At 16.9% G+C, this 15,913-nt stretch overlaps 5 protein-coding genes across 5 annotated transcripts in view; 4 read left to right on the top strand and 1 right to left on the bottom strand.

Annotated features, from left to right (window-relative positions):
- Positions 1-173: 173 nt before the first annotated feature.
- Positions 174-816, top strand: PADL01_0819100 (U6 snRNA-associated Sm-like protein LSm3, putative; the record flags this gene model as incomplete). The annotated part of the gene is made up of 4 exons (XM_028681537.1): positions 174-198; positions 304-389; positions 500-589; positions 742-816. 4 exons carry the CDS (start codon positions 174-176, stop codon positions 814-816), a joined length of 276 nt encoding a protein of 91 aa, XP_028537905.1.
- A 513-nt stretch (positions 817-1,329) lies between these two features.
- On the top strand, positions 1,330-7,741 carry PADL01_0819000 (conserved Plasmodium protein, unknown function; the record flags this gene model as incomplete). The annotated part of the gene is made up of 17 exons (XM_028681535.1): positions 1,330-1,377; positions 1,498-1,552; positions 1,714-1,806; positions 2,059-2,361; positions 2,461-2,540; positions 2,652-2,723; positions 2,829-2,874; positions 2,950-3,017; positions 3,132-3,222; positions 3,312-3,389; positions 3,500-3,634; positions 3,752-3,878; positions 4,074-4,239; positions 4,353-5,402; positions 5,587-6,811; positions 6,900-7,318; positions 7,601-7,741. The coding sequence occupies 17 exons, from the start codon at positions 1,330-1,332 to the stop codon at positions 7,739-7,741; spliced, it is 4,197 nt and encodes a 1,398-aa protein (XP_028537904.1).
- Positions 7,742-8,838: 1,097 nt separating this feature from the next.
- On the top strand, positions 8,839-10,770 carry PADL01_0818900 (conserved Plasmodium protein, unknown function; the record flags this gene model as incomplete). Its single annotated transcript, XM_028681534.1, has 1 exon — positions 8,839-10,770. One exon carries the CDS (start codon positions 8,839-8,841, stop codon positions 10,768-10,770), a length of 1,932 nt encoding a protein of 643 aa, XP_028537903.1.
- A 2,116-nt stretch (positions 10,771-12,886) lies between these two features.
- Positions 12,887-13,969, top strand: PADL01_0818800 (conserved Plasmodium protein, unknown function; the record flags this gene model as incomplete). Its single annotated transcript, XM_028681533.1, has 2 exons — positions 12,887-13,326; positions 13,411-13,969. 2 exons carry the CDS (start codon positions 12,887-12,889, stop codon positions 13,967-13,969), a joined length of 999 nt encoding a protein of 332 aa, XP_028537902.1.
- A 794-nt stretch (positions 13,970-14,763) lies between these two features.
- PADL01_0818700 (conserved protein, unknown function) overlaps positions 14,764-15,913 on the bottom strand; it is a gene marked incomplete at both ends in the record, with an annotated part of 2,678 nt that continues 1,528 nt past the window's right edge. The window contains 6 exons of the mRNA XM_028681532.1: positions 14,764-14,868; positions 14,990-15,044; positions 15,135-15,228; positions 15,370-15,489; positions 15,611-15,677; positions 15,762-15,913. The exon at positions 15,762-15,913 is cut by the window's right edge and continues 67 nt beyond it. Coding sequence (XP_028537901.1) covers positions 14,764-14,868; positions 14,990-15,044; positions 15,135-15,228; positions 15,370-15,489; positions 15,611-15,677; positions 15,762-15,913 — 593 coding nt within the window. The remainder of the gene's footprint in view (positions 14,869-14,989; positions 15,045-15,134; positions 15,229-15,369; positions 15,490-15,610; positions 15,678-15,761) is intronic.

The raw sequence follows: 15,913 nt of genomic DNA, 5'->3' as shown, positions 1-15,913 counted from the left end.
CAAAAAATATATATGTTTCTTTTTTTTAGTGATATACTTAAAGTTTTAATATAATGAAAAATTTTATTAAGTTATAACATCCGAACAAAATATATTTTTATTATCATTTTCAAATTCTTTTTTTTTTTTTTTCGTAAAAAGTATACATGTATATATCTATATAAATTCATAAAATGGAAAAAATAGCATTAATACAAAGTAACAAAAAAAAAAAAAAAATATATGTAAAATATGGGTATATTATATATATAAATATATATATATTTATTTATGTATAATATATTTATGTTTTTTTTTGTGTAGATCCCTTAGATTATATTCGTTTAAATATGGAGGAAGAAATATTTTTAAAATGTAAAGGAGATAGAGAACTCATTGGAAAATTAGATGTAACTATAAACATATAAAAATATATATATATATATGTTCTATTTTTATTACAACATATGAATAATTATATAGCCAGACATGAACATATAATTTTTTTTTTTTTTTTTAGGCTTATGATAATCACTTAAATATGATTTTATCGAATGTCCGTGAGACTTATAAATATAGCGTTAAAGAAAATGAAGAAGAAACTGTTAAGGTAATTAAAATGAAAAAGGATAACACATATATATATATATATATATATATATAATATATGTAACATATTTTTATTATGTATATAATAATATACCTATTTAATAGGATAAAAATATATATAAATTTTTATTTATAATTTTTTCTTTTTTTTAGAAAATGGAAAGAAGTTTAGACATGGTTTTTGTTAGAGGAGATTCTATCATATTAGTATCATCTGCTATGAAATAAAAAAAAAGAAAAAGACCATATATTATTATATATATAAAAATATTTGTGTGTTTATATATATATATATATATATATATTTATTTATTTATATATTCATATATGTTTATGTATATATAATTATTTTTTTTTTTTTTTGAAACTTTTAATTTTTTTAATATAAATATTTGAAAAAAAAAAAAAAAATTGCATTAAAAATTTCTTGTGTAGAATATTCAAAATATACAATGTTCACACAAAAAAGTATATTACAATTATTTTCTGATATTTATTTTGTATATATTTTTGATAATATATATGTAAAATATTATATATGAGCGAAAAAATAAATAAAAAACAAAATACTATTAATAAATAAATATTTATCAGTATATATCTTAGGTTGTTCACACATATATATATATATATATATATATATTCTATTTTGTTATAAAGTATTTGCTATTCTTTTCTTTTTCCTTCTCTTTCTCCATTTTTTAAGAAGATTATATTTTTTACTTTCTATTAAAGAAAAGAATGGAATATAAAGAAAAGCCTGAAGGACCTTTCTTTGTGTCTTTTTATGTAATAAAGAAAAGAAAAAAAAAAAAAAAATGTTAAATAACAATGTAAGAACAAATGGTATTTATTTTATATTTTTATCATATATCTGATTATTTTCTATGATTTTTATTTTCAAAAAAGGTTACAAATTTTAATTCTTCTGACCTGTCCTTTTCTTACAAGATAAATATAGTAGGTACCTTACCAAATAAAAAGAAAAATATATACATAAATAAATATACATATATATATATATGTGTTTGTCTATATGTTTATAAATATAAGATTAAATGTGTATGATATACATATAATATAACAACTTTATCTACTTTTTCTTCATATTTCCTTTTTTTGTAGACTTTTATGATAACCTATATGAATCTAATATCATAAACCAAAATAATTTTAAACAAATTAATTTTTCCAATAATTATATACAATTAAATGAAGGTAAAATGATATAATATATATGAAGCAACATATATAATCAAATAATTTTTTGTATCGTTTTATAAGGGAACTACATACATATATATATATATATATATATATATGTATGTGGGTGTAACTTACACGTGTGAGCACATATAAATTGTATACCACTATTTCCATTTAATTTATTTAATTCCTTTCTTCTTTAAAAAAAAAAAAAAAATTCAGAAAGCTGTATTAACGACATTGTAGAGAAATATATCAAAATAGAAATTTTAGTAAAGACCAATATAAGTGATGATAATAATTTTGTATTGATAGGATATGAGAATATCAAAGCTTTCTCATTTTTGCATGAACAGTTAATAATCTCAAAGAATATTATAATAACATATAAATATGAAGATCATAAAGAAAATGTAGTTAATAAAAATATAGATAATGAAAAGACCAAGAAAAAAAAAGATAATGAAAAAGAAGGAAAAAATAAAAAAAAAAAGGAAAAGAATAAAAATAATACCAAGATTGAAATCGAAATATTAGAAAATTCGATAAAAAAGGATATAGACATAAGTTAAATTTTATATATAAAATGAATAAAAATATATATATGTATATATATATATATATATATATATATATATATTATTTGTGTATATTTTTTTATTAAAGATTTTAATATTACACTAAATATAAATTCACTGGTTGGACATTACTGTGATAGGCTTAATTATAATATTATGAACGTTAAGGTTATATTGATATTATTATGATGTACCCACATATATATAGATATATAAATACATAGATACATATATATTTATATTTATATTCTTTTATATATTTATATTTTTCAATATTAGATTGATGGGATCTATAATATAGCTTCATCAATAGAAGAAATTGTCACAAAAAAAAATTCCCTAAATTTTCAAGTACACACAAATAATATTAACATAATAATTATTAATATAAATTAATATACAAAATGGACACTTATTTTATTATTATTATTTTTTTTTTTTTTATTTCATTTGTAGATGAAATTATTAGACATCTCCTTAAACAATGGAATTCTTATAGAAGGTTGTAATTTTAAATACACAAATAAAATATATATATATATATTTTTAACCTTTAAAATATATTGTATATGTATAGATAAGGAGAACAAGAAATATAATATTACGTGGAATAATAATAATATATACAAATATAGAAATATAAAGGTAAAACACAAAAAAAAAATATATATATATGTTTTTGTGTTTGCATGTCTCATAGATGAAATATTCAGTAATATTTCTTGTAGCCTCATATATCTTTTTTTTTCTTCTTCTTAGGAAATCGAATATATCTACAAATATCTATTTTATGAATCCTTCAACATAAATGGATGGATAATTTGTTCAAATGAAAGTAAAAAACAAAAAGGTAATATATATATATATGTGTGAGTATATATTTATAACATCATATGAATATACATTCAAAGTAAAACGCCCTTTACATATTCTTTTTAGATAATGTAGCCCCCAATATAGTAGATACTTTATGTTCAATCTTTGAGGTTAATATATCTGATATAGTATTAAACAAAGGTAATAAATATATATATATATATATTAAGTATCTACAAAAATTATATTGTACATATGAATATTATCCATATATTTATGTTATTATTTTATTTTATTTTATTTACATGTAGTTGTTAATGCCAAGTACAAACTGCATCATATAAAAGATTTAAAAAAGGACATAAAAAATGTAAAACAAAGTGGCAATCAATGTTTAGATATTTTCTCAAATTCGTATATACAGCTAACAATACAATTTTATAAACGTATATAAAATAAAAATATATATAAAAAAAAAAAAAAAAAAAGTTATATTTATTACACACATATATATATATATATATATATATATATATATATATATAATGTAATATTTTGGATAGCCTTCTTGCAAAGACAAATGTTGGAAAGTCCCTTCCCAATTGATTCTATACGTCCAAATTTAAAAAAAGAAATACAAATAGAAAATGATAAAAAGAAAAAAGAAGATATCAGTAATTTATTTAATCGGTACTAGTATAAAAAAATAAATAACTTCCTCCATATAAATATAATATAAATTGTTCATATTAAAAAAAAAAAATTTTGTGATATATAGAAGGACACAATATTATATAACATATACATATAAGCATATTTAGAAACACACAAATAAAAATACATATACATATACATATTTTTAAATTGCATACAAATATTATATAGATCAGTTGTGGAAGGCATAAATTTTATCAACGACCAAATAAAACAATTAAGAAAAGAACAACAAATGAAAATTTATCAAAGAACAAAAGAATATTTTTCCTTTCTAAACAACTTAAAGGAGAACCCGACGTATATAAATTTATATAATAATATGAAAGATGTGATGGTAAATAAATGGGAAAACACATATAAATATAAATATATATATATATATATATATATGTATATACTAATATGTAATGCTATATACCTCATATAACCCATCCATTTACATTTCAGATTAAAGTTACCTATGATATAATTAATAAACAAATTTATAAACATTTTAATATAAGTGATGAGATTTGCATGGATATATCTAGCGATAATGACAATATTATAGACAAAGAAAAAAAAATAGAAACATCAAATTTAATTTCTGAAGAAAACATTAATTGTATTTTTGTCTATCTTTTCAATTTTATGTATGAATCATCTAATGTCATAATAAATAATTATTTTGAAAAAGAAGATAATATAAATAAAGAATCAATAAATGATATAAAAAAATATAATAACATAAATAATTTAGAATATTATTTATATAATATTATTATAGAAAATGTACATTTATTAAAATATAAAAGAAATATTCCTTTTATCGAAGCAATAATATTAATACTTTATAAAAAGATAAATAATATATATGAACGTAATATAAATGAAAAAAATATAAATGATATATTTATAGAAAAAGGTGATAATCATATTATTAATATAATAGATAATTATACATGTTATAATAAGAATAATACCATAAATGATAATTATATATATAAAAAAAAAGAAAAAAAAAAAAAAAACTTATATTCTAATAGTCAAGAAAATAATATAACAACATTAATAAAACATATTTGTATTGATAATCGAAGTAATTTCAATTCTTATCTTTTTGATTATATTGAATACTTTGAAGATATTATATTACATAAACATGTGAGAAAAGACGATGAAGAAATATTTAAAAGAAATAATTTGCAGGAAAATATCTTATCCGTTTTTAATATGGAAGAAAATAAAAATATAAAAATTATGTTTACAGATATTATTTATATGTATTCTAAAGTTATGTTATTAAAAAATAACACTATTAATCTTAAATATGATAAACAAAGTCAAATTATAAAATATACAGAAGAAAATGAAGAGAATAAAGAAAAAAATTATTATGACGATAATGATAATTATAATTGTCAGGATAATTTCGACTATTATGATAAATATATTAATACAAATATTGTAGACACTTCAATATCGTGTTTATTCACCTATATAGAACTAACGAACAGTGTAATATATAAAATAAAAAAATAAAAATAAAAATAAAAATAATTAATGTATTCACATATTCATATGCACAAATATATATATATATATATATATATTTCTCACAGTATTTTGTAACATTTTTGAATTCATAAAAAATTTATTCTTTCATCTTTGTTCTTTCTTCTTTCTTCTTTTATTTCTTTAGAAAAATATTGAGAGCCTGTTCATTCTATGCCTTTTATATTTGAACATACATAAATATAAAGAGAGTTTAAAATTAGCTAATTATATTATAAACATTTTACAAAAAAGAAAAGAAAATGAAGCAAAAATAAAAGTAAAAGTAGATGATAGATTAAATGACAAATTAGATGACAAATTAGATGACAAATTAGAAGATAGGATAGATGTTAATGTAGAAAATTTAGTAGAAGAAAAGTTAAAAGAAGACCATTTAAATATAAATAATTTATATATATATAGTACTTTTCATGACAATCATTTGAACATATGCGAGAATATATGTATATATATTAAAAGCCTTTGTTATTTTTTTCAGCGTAATTATATATATTATTATATAAATATGTGTATACTTTTAAATGAAAATAAAAATATATTAAAAGAATGCATAGAAAAAAATGCTAACATATATGAAGAAGCAAAGGAAAAATGGTGTGATTTAAGAAAATCCAATAATAAAGAAAGTAAAAAAAAAGAGAAAAAAGATATTGAAAAGGATCATAAGGAAAAAAAGAAAGGTTCAAAAAAAAAAATAAAAGATGAAAATAATGAAAAGAAAGATATACAAAATGAAGAAATATTTATGAACGATCAAAAAATTGATATACAAAATGAAGAAATATTTATGAACGATCAAAAAATGGATATACAAAATGAAGAAATATTTATGAACGATCAAAAAATGGATATACAAAATGAAGAAATATTTAGGAACGATCAAAAAATGGATATACAAAATGAAGAAATATTTAGGAACGATCAAAAAATGGATATACAAAATGAAGAAATATTTATGAAGGATCAAAAAATGGATATACCAAATGACCAATCTTTAAACACATATAACAATAATAATAACAGTAACATAAATTTGTATGACAATAACAATATTTCAAGAAAAAAGGATAAAGGTAAGGAAATTTCATCACCAAAAAATGTAAAAAGGAAATCAGAAATATCCTCTTATGACACAGACCATTTATTATTGACATATATTGAAACATCAGAAGATAAAATTCCAATAAAAGATAAATATATGTTGTTATTTATAATATATTGTATAAAATATAATATTATTAATATTGTTATGTTCATATATGAAAATAGAAGAAAACTTTTAAATGACATAACTATTAGCTCACGTTTATTTCATCATCTGACTATAAGAATATTTTTCTCAATAAAAGGTAAACATTAATAATAATATATAAATATATATATATATATATGTATATTTTTTTATTTTTTATTTTTTATTTTTTATTTTGTTCTTAGATTATCTCAAGTGTATTAATTTGATAGAAGAAAAATACGAACACTTAAACAACGTGGATATATTATACATCTATTCACAATGTTTATATAAATTAAAAAACTATAAAAAATGTATAGAATATATGGAAAAATATTTAAATTTATGTAAATATAATAATGTGAGAGTTAAAATATATCTACAATTAAATAAAATATATTTTTCTTTAAATAAATATTCAGAAAGTAAGAGTATGATAAAAAATTCTTTACAAATATATAAGACAAGTTATGCTTATCTTAATTTAGCATATTACTATTTGATTAAAAAAAAAAATTTTATCTATTCATATAAAATGTTATATAAAGCAAACGAGATAAATATCTTCAATATTAAATTGTGGGCATATCTCACAGTAGTATTTCTGCACTTAAATATGAAGGTAAATCATGAAAAATATGAGAAAAATATATATATATATTTTATTATTTAAGACAATCTTGAGTATTACATAAATGTGATATCTATATATCAACCATATTATAACACACACAAATATATACATATATATATATATATATATATATATATATATATTTATATATGTATATGTATATGTATATGTATATGTATGATGTTCATGTGAAAACTTTAATTTTTATTTTAATCTATTTTTTTCTATTTCATTTTGTCATATACTTTATTTTTTATTTCTTATTATCAGATACAAGCTGATAAAAGTTTAAATAATTTTTTGAAGATGAAAGTGTATAAAAAAGATCTTATTATTCATATGATGGAGACATACAAATATTATGGTTATGAAAAGGAAGAGAAATATTTATTATCATTTTTAAAAAATTAACATTATTTGTTCTTAAAAAAAGAAAATGATAATAATAAATTATAAATAGAAGATAATATCTGAACGTTTAACAATATATATATATTGTAATACATTTATTATATATCCTTTTATTACATATTTCTTACGTGATATAAATTTAGCAGAACAAAAAATTTTCTTCTCAGCAAAAAAAAAAAAAAAAAAAAAAAAATTATATATATATATATATTTTTATATATTTATCATTTTCCTATCCATAACGCTTTATATCAACTATAAATTTTTAAGACTAATAAAAATATAATTATATAAACATTTCAAAAAATAATTTTAATCTAATATTATTACTTACAGGAGAAATAAATTCAACCTTATATTCTGATTCTTTATTTATTTGTTTATATATTTATTATTTTTTTTTTTTTTGAGTTTAATATAAGAAAAATGAATATACCAAAAGGGCAAGCATATAAAATATACACATATATAATATTTAATATGTGAAGTTTAATATTTTGATTGATTTTTAAAAATAAAAAAACAAAATATATATAACCAGATTATATATTAAAAAAAAAAAAAAAAAAAATTATAAATAAATAAATGCATATATATATATATATATATATATATATATATATACATATATTGTATTATTCATTTATGGTTATATTTATTTATTTTAAATTTACATATCATACCATTATATTTATCTCTTGGGTGGTTACCCTTTCGATATTTTCTCTGTTTCTATTTTTCTTGGAGAAAAATGAAAAGAAGAAAAATTTTTGAATCTTTATAAAATGAAATATATATAATATATATATATATATATATATATATATATTTTATCATATAATATGTGTTTTTATGAAATAAAAAAAAAAAAAAAAATTGTGTGATAGACATGGAAAATGTTATAATAACAAAAGAACTTTTATATCATTTACATATACAAAATATATATAATGGTTTAAAAAAAAAAAAAAAAAAGTCATATTTTTAAAAATATATATTTTATTTGCTATTCTGTTTTTTATTATTTTGTTTGTTTTTTTTTTTTTTTTTATTATTTTTTTTTTTTTTTTTGTAATGAACTATAAAAAAAAAAAAAAATGAAGAATTTTTGTTTGACTGCAGAAAAGGTAAAGAATGTAATAAACTACGTAATTTTATTATGTATATATATAATAATATGGATTTTACTAACTTTATATTGTTTGTTTAATAAGTTAAAGAGTTATATTATAAAATTACATCTAATATGTAAATATAGTATTATACAAATTATCAAATGTAGTAATGTGAACGATATAAATTTGAATAAATTAAAAAATAAAAGTAATATAAATTTTCAACTTTTAAAGAATAAAATATGTAATATATTTTATAATTGTCTTTTTAAAAAAAATGAAAAACATGATAATGTTTTTGAAATACATAAAAATATAAGCAAAGTACCTAAACATATATATATAATATTTAAAATAAATGATTTAATAATATTGAATAGAAAAAAACTTATAAATTATATTGTCAATATATTAATATATTTGTATGAATTTAAAGTTGAGCATGTAACCATATATGTATCTGATCCTTTTTTTAATTATCTATTTTTTTATGATTTGTTTAGATATCTATATGAAAGAAATTTCTATATGAAAAGTGTTATAAAAGAGAATACCATAAATAATAATAATAATAATAATAATAAAAATAATAGTAACTTTCTTAGTTGCAGTGATAAATGTAATAAGAATAATCATTTTTATTGTAATTATAATAACCATATTTTTGATACAAATAAATCTTTTCATTGTTATGATCATACAGATGAATTTATTATAACAAAATTTTATGTCACAGATGATAGTCCTTCTCAAGATATATATAGTTCAGAATTGTGTTACACAAAAAGGAAAAGCAAAGATAAGATAAATACTACTAATAATAATAATAAGGATAATAAAAAGTGTTATTATAAGGATAATAAAAAGTGTACTTATAGGGATAATAAAAAATGTTATTATGAAAATAATCATAAAGGTAATGATAGTGCCACCAATTATACTTATAATAAATTTTCTCTTCATCTCAAATTTTTAAATAAAGATGAATCGCACAAGCACTTGATCAGAATTGTAAATGAAAAAGGAAATATGCTATCAGAAGGTGTATTAATAAATGATATGTTAAATTTTTCATATAAAAACATAGAATCAGTTATAGAAAAAATATATGAATTAGATAAAACGTATAATAACAAAAACACAGATAATATTAAAAATATAAAAAATGTGCATAACATATTTTTTTATGTATGTTATTTTTTTTATGAATTAAAAAACATATTATTATTAAAAATTAATTGTTTATATTTTAGGTTATCAAAAAATATATTATTAAAAGGATTGTCAAAGGATAAGTTAAGGATTTATTCATATAATAATATATCAAGAAATATATATTATATTTGGAATGTATTAAAATCACCTTTTTCTTTTCATTCAAAATATATAGAAAAAGAAATGAACAATAAAGAAAAATTAAAAACTAATGATAAGAAAAATATAACCATAAATATTATACATAAATTATTTAATAATGTTATTACACAAGATGAAAAATGTATACAAAATATCAAAGAGTTAATAAATAAAAATATACCTATGTATGTAAAACCAATATATCAAGATATATTTAATCATAATATTCATAATATATTTCATTCTACTAATGTTGATATAGTCATATCATTAAGACTTAGTTTATATGATTATCTTATTGAAATATTTCATTTCTTTTATCAAAAAAATTATGATAAAAAAAAAAAAATTAATAAATTAAAACCTTTCAATTTTTTTTGGGAATATATTAGTTCCTTTCTATTTTTATATAAAGTCGTGCATCCTTTTGAACAAAATGGAATACAACCATGGGTTCTATCAAACTCGGAATTATATGAGTTTTATGGTTATCATATTAATTCCTTAAAAAAATCTATATTATATTATAATAGGTCTACACAAAGATGTGGTCACTAAAAAAGTGTTAAAAATATATATATATATATATATATATATATATGTGCAGTGTACTTTTTTTTTCTGTACATATTATATATATATATATATATATATATTATTTATTCATTTTGTTTTATTTATTATTTTTTTTTTTTATGTGCATGATTTTTAGTTATATTTTTAAAATTTCCTTTTTCATTTTTTGTAAAAACATATATATAAAGTGGTATCATACACAAAATAAAAAATTGTGCCAAGAAATTATATATATATATATATATGCATATATTTTTTTTTATTTTTTATTTATTTATTTTTTTTTTTTTTGTTGTACAATACTTAATTATTATAATATTAAAAAAAATTAATATATTTAATAATTTCATTTTTTTTTCTTTCTTTCTTTCTTTTTTTTTTTTTTTCTTGAAATAAAATATTTCTAGTCGGTTAAGGCATATTTAAAGAGTTTATTATATATAAATAATTTCTACCTGTTTTAAATATATATATATATTATATATATATATATATATATATATATAATATATATATATTAATATATTTAATGCATGATAAAATATTGTATATCATTTTTTCATTTAATATATATTATATAAATGCCATATTTTATATATAATTTATACTGTACTTCTGTGCAATTTTTAATATATTAATAATTATATATTTTATATTTTTATTGTTTAATTGTTTAATTATTTATTTATTTTATTTTTATTTTTTTATTTTTTATTTTTTTTTTTTTTTTTCCATTTGTCATTTTATCCAAATGAACTTTATTTAAAAAATGAAATATTTTAAATAAATATTTTTAATTAAAAAAAATATTAAAACTAACAATTTAGAAAATATATATTTAAGAAAAATATATATTATATATATATATATATTTAAAATATTACGCATATATATATAATATTTATATGTATCTATGTATTTATAACAAAAATATGTATATATAAATTACACAGATATATAATACATATTTTTATATATATATATATTTATTTTAATATTAAATGAAATAACAAAATTCATAAATTTTATTTTATAATATATTATTTTTATATCCCATTATATTAAAAATAATAATTTTTTTTTTCTCCTTATAGTTGTTCTCATCGTTTTTTTTTTTTTTTACATGAATGTCATATGTGGGATATTGCATAACGTTGTGAGTATTATATTGCGTTATAAGAGAAAAAAAATAAAATATATACATATATATATATATATATATATATATATATTTATATTTACATAATTAAAAAAGACAAAAAGGAAAAAAAAAATATATTTTTTTTTTTAATTATAGTTTATAACTACATGTTATGTTAAGTTACAAAATAGGGGGAAACCAAATATTTGTTTTTTGTTTTTTTTTTTAATTTTAATATATATATATATATTTATATGTGTATTTATGTATGTATTTATTTATCTATATTTGCTTATCCTTTTATATTTATATAAATGTATATTACTTCGATAATATTGTGTGTATATGAATATTAAAGTGGGGTTGTAGTTAACAATATATTTATTTATATATATATATATTAATAGTTATATAATAATATACTGGTTTGTTTGTATATCTTCTAATTATTTAATACGTTCTTTTCATAATTAAATGCACTAAAGAAAAACTAATATATAGAAATAAATAAAGTATTAAAAATATGTAACATATAATTTAATCTTATAAAAAAGAAATAGAAAAAAAAAAAAATCCGTGTGTTTATTATTTGTTTATATTTATTATATATATATATATATATATATATATATATATATATATATATATATATACATATATATATATATTTTTTTTTTGTCAAAATATGCCATTTTGATAAGTTAATTTTCCTAACCGTTTGTTATTTGAATATTTTTATTTTTATTTGTATGTAAATATGTAAAATCATTTTTGTATATATTTAATATATACATATGTTGGTGTGAATTTTGTTATTTAAAGTTAAAAATATTATATTAATATATTAATTGTGGTGTTATATATATATATATATATATATATATATATTTTATATATATATATATTTTTTATTTTATTATTTTTTTTTATTTTTTTTGTTATTTATTTTATATAATAATGTATGTAACTACAGGTGCTAATGATATATTGCTAACCATAAACGACTTTGTAAATAAAGAGACGGCATCTTATCAGTTGACTGATATTAGTAACAATACTTTAATAAGTGAGATTATTGAAAAAATAAAAGTACTAAAAAAATATACTTATAGTTCTACAGATTTAGTGTTATATTTTGCTAGAGTAGAATGTAAACTAAATGAGAAATTATCAACATATAATAAATCGAATAGAAAAACTATAAAATTAGAATTATACTTATCAAAATTAATAACAATTAATGTACGTACTTTACAATCATGTGGATCAGGAACAAGTCGATGTATTCCTTTCTGGTCTTTTTGTTTTAGACAAAATATTAAAATTAAAATTATTGACACATGTGAAGTTAGGGTTCTAAAACAAAGAATTTATAACCTCACGGATGAATCAATATCGTATGAATAAAAGGAAATATTAACACACATATATATATTATATATATATATTTATTTATTTATTTATATATTTTTCATTTATAGAATTCCAGTTGAAAATATTGTCCTACTATATAAAGGAGCACCCCTAAATAATTTCTTAACTCTTAAAGAATCCGAATTAGTAGATAATTGTCGTATAGATTATTTCGTACCTCTCTGTTATATTTACAAAGAAAAAAAAGAAGAAACTGATGAAGATGAAGAAAAAGTAGATGATAATAAAAAAACGGAGGAAGGAAAAGAAGACACACAACAAAATGGAAATGTAAATAATGAAAATGTAAATAATGAAAATGTAAATAATGATAATATAAATAATGAAAATATAAATAATGATAATGTAAATAATGATAATATAAATAATGATAATATAAATAATGAAAATATAAATAATGATAATGCACAAAATAATAATGCACAAAATAATAATGCACAAAATAATAATGCACAAAATAATAATGTACAAAATAATAATGTACAAAATAATAATGTTAAAAATAATGTTCCAATGGGAAAAGTTATGAATAAACGTGTAGTTAGTAGTAAGGCACAATCAAATAAATATTCACCACAAAATAGACAAACAAGAAATTTCAAATAAAATTTAATTACAATATTATTACTCATGTCGAAAAAATAAAAATATAATAAATAAGTATCTTAATCATAAATATTTATTTTTATAATTCCAAATTAAAATGAGATGTTATTATTAAAAATAAATCCATATGAGCAAATGTTAAGTATAAAAAAATATAATTTGGATATACTATAATATATATATTATATTTATATATTTCTGTATTTTTTTTTGGGCAAATAGAACCACTCCCTTTACAACGTCATAATAACATTATATATATATATATATATATATATATATATATATATATATATATATATATATATGTGTTATATTTATTTTATTTTATTTTTTTTTTTTTTTTTGGAAGTGGAATATATATGTAAAGTTTATTTTGATTAAAAATGAAAGTTTTTATTATTTTTAAAAAAATAATGTATACTTCATATAAAGAGTATTATATTATATATATTCTATACAGACATATATAATTTTTTTATTTTATTTTATATATTTTTTTTTTTTTATATTTTGAGTTTGTTATAATATTTTTAAAAAAATAAAATATTAATTTATTTATTAATTTATTTTATTAAGTTGTTTAATTATATTTATTTGAAAATATGACAACTTTATTTTATATAATAAATAAAAATTCAACACAAAAATAAAAAAAAAAAAATATATTATACATATAATTATTGCATTAAAAAAAGAAAAAAAGAAATATACATATATATATAAATATATAATATATGTATAATATAAAGAAAGTTTTAGATATATATTCATAAGATAGAAATTTTTAAAAATTAACCCCATTTAAAAACACCCTTAATAATAATTGTCCATACAATATCTATTATTACTTCTATGCATATTAAATAAATAACTATCCACTCAAGTTTATAACCATGCTGAAATAAAAATAAAAATATAAATATAAATAAAAATATGTATTCATATATATATATATATATATATATATATATATATATATATACATATTAATTTATTTTCTTTATTTTTTTCATATACTTGTATAGTTAATTCGTTCTGCAACATGTCATACAGATCCTTGATGATATCCAATCTATAAAAAAAAAAAAATAATATCATAGAATATTCATCAAATAACAAATACATATATGTATATATATATATATCCATTGTATTATAATACCTATGGTTTAATATTTCAACCCTCTTTGATATGTCCAAATATTTTCTAAAATATTCATACGTATCCGTAAAGTCATCATGATCCCAAAATATTTCTACAATAAGTTAAAAAAATAAAATAAAATAAATAAAAAAGATATCATTAAAATATGCATTATATTATTTAATTTTAATTATATATTTATAATATATACTTCAAAATGAATAAAAAAAAAAAAAAATAAAAAGCATATTACCTGGTGTATCCAACATATCTGTGTTCATATTTATATAAAATCTGTTTACAAATAATTCACCTATTTTTTTGCTGATATCATTTTTTTTAAGCTGAATTTTTCCTGTTCGTGCCAAGCACTCTATTAAAAAAAATAAAAAAATAAAATGACAAAAAAGGAGAGAACAATAAATGAGAGAAATATAGGAAAAATTCAAATAAAATAATATATATATATTTTATTTATATTTTATAAAAATTACCTGGTATGCTTTTCGTTTTTTCTATAGTATCATCAACAACATTTTCAAAATAAGACAGTTTTACACTCTACGAAGAAATAAATATACACATATAAAATATTTATATTATAATAATATAAAATATATGCGTCCTATTATTTGATTATATTACTTGTGCAAAAGCATAAGAATAACTCAACTTTTCAAATATATCCTTGGTGTATATATATATTACATCGTTTTTTATTTTAAACGATGTTGTATCTGCTGCTTTAACACTTTTATTGTCACTCAATTCGCTTTGAACATTCATAATATAAAACA

Source organism: Plasmodium sp. gorilla clade G2 (genome assembly GCF_900097015.1).
Source record: "Plasmodium sp. gorilla clade G2 genome assembly, chromosome: 8".
Lineage (NCBI taxonomy): Eukaryota > Apicomplexa > Aconoidasida > Haemosporida > Plasmodiidae > Plasmodium > Plasmodium adleri (nom. inval.).
This window is presented reverse-complemented; position numbering and strand designations above follow the sequence as displayed.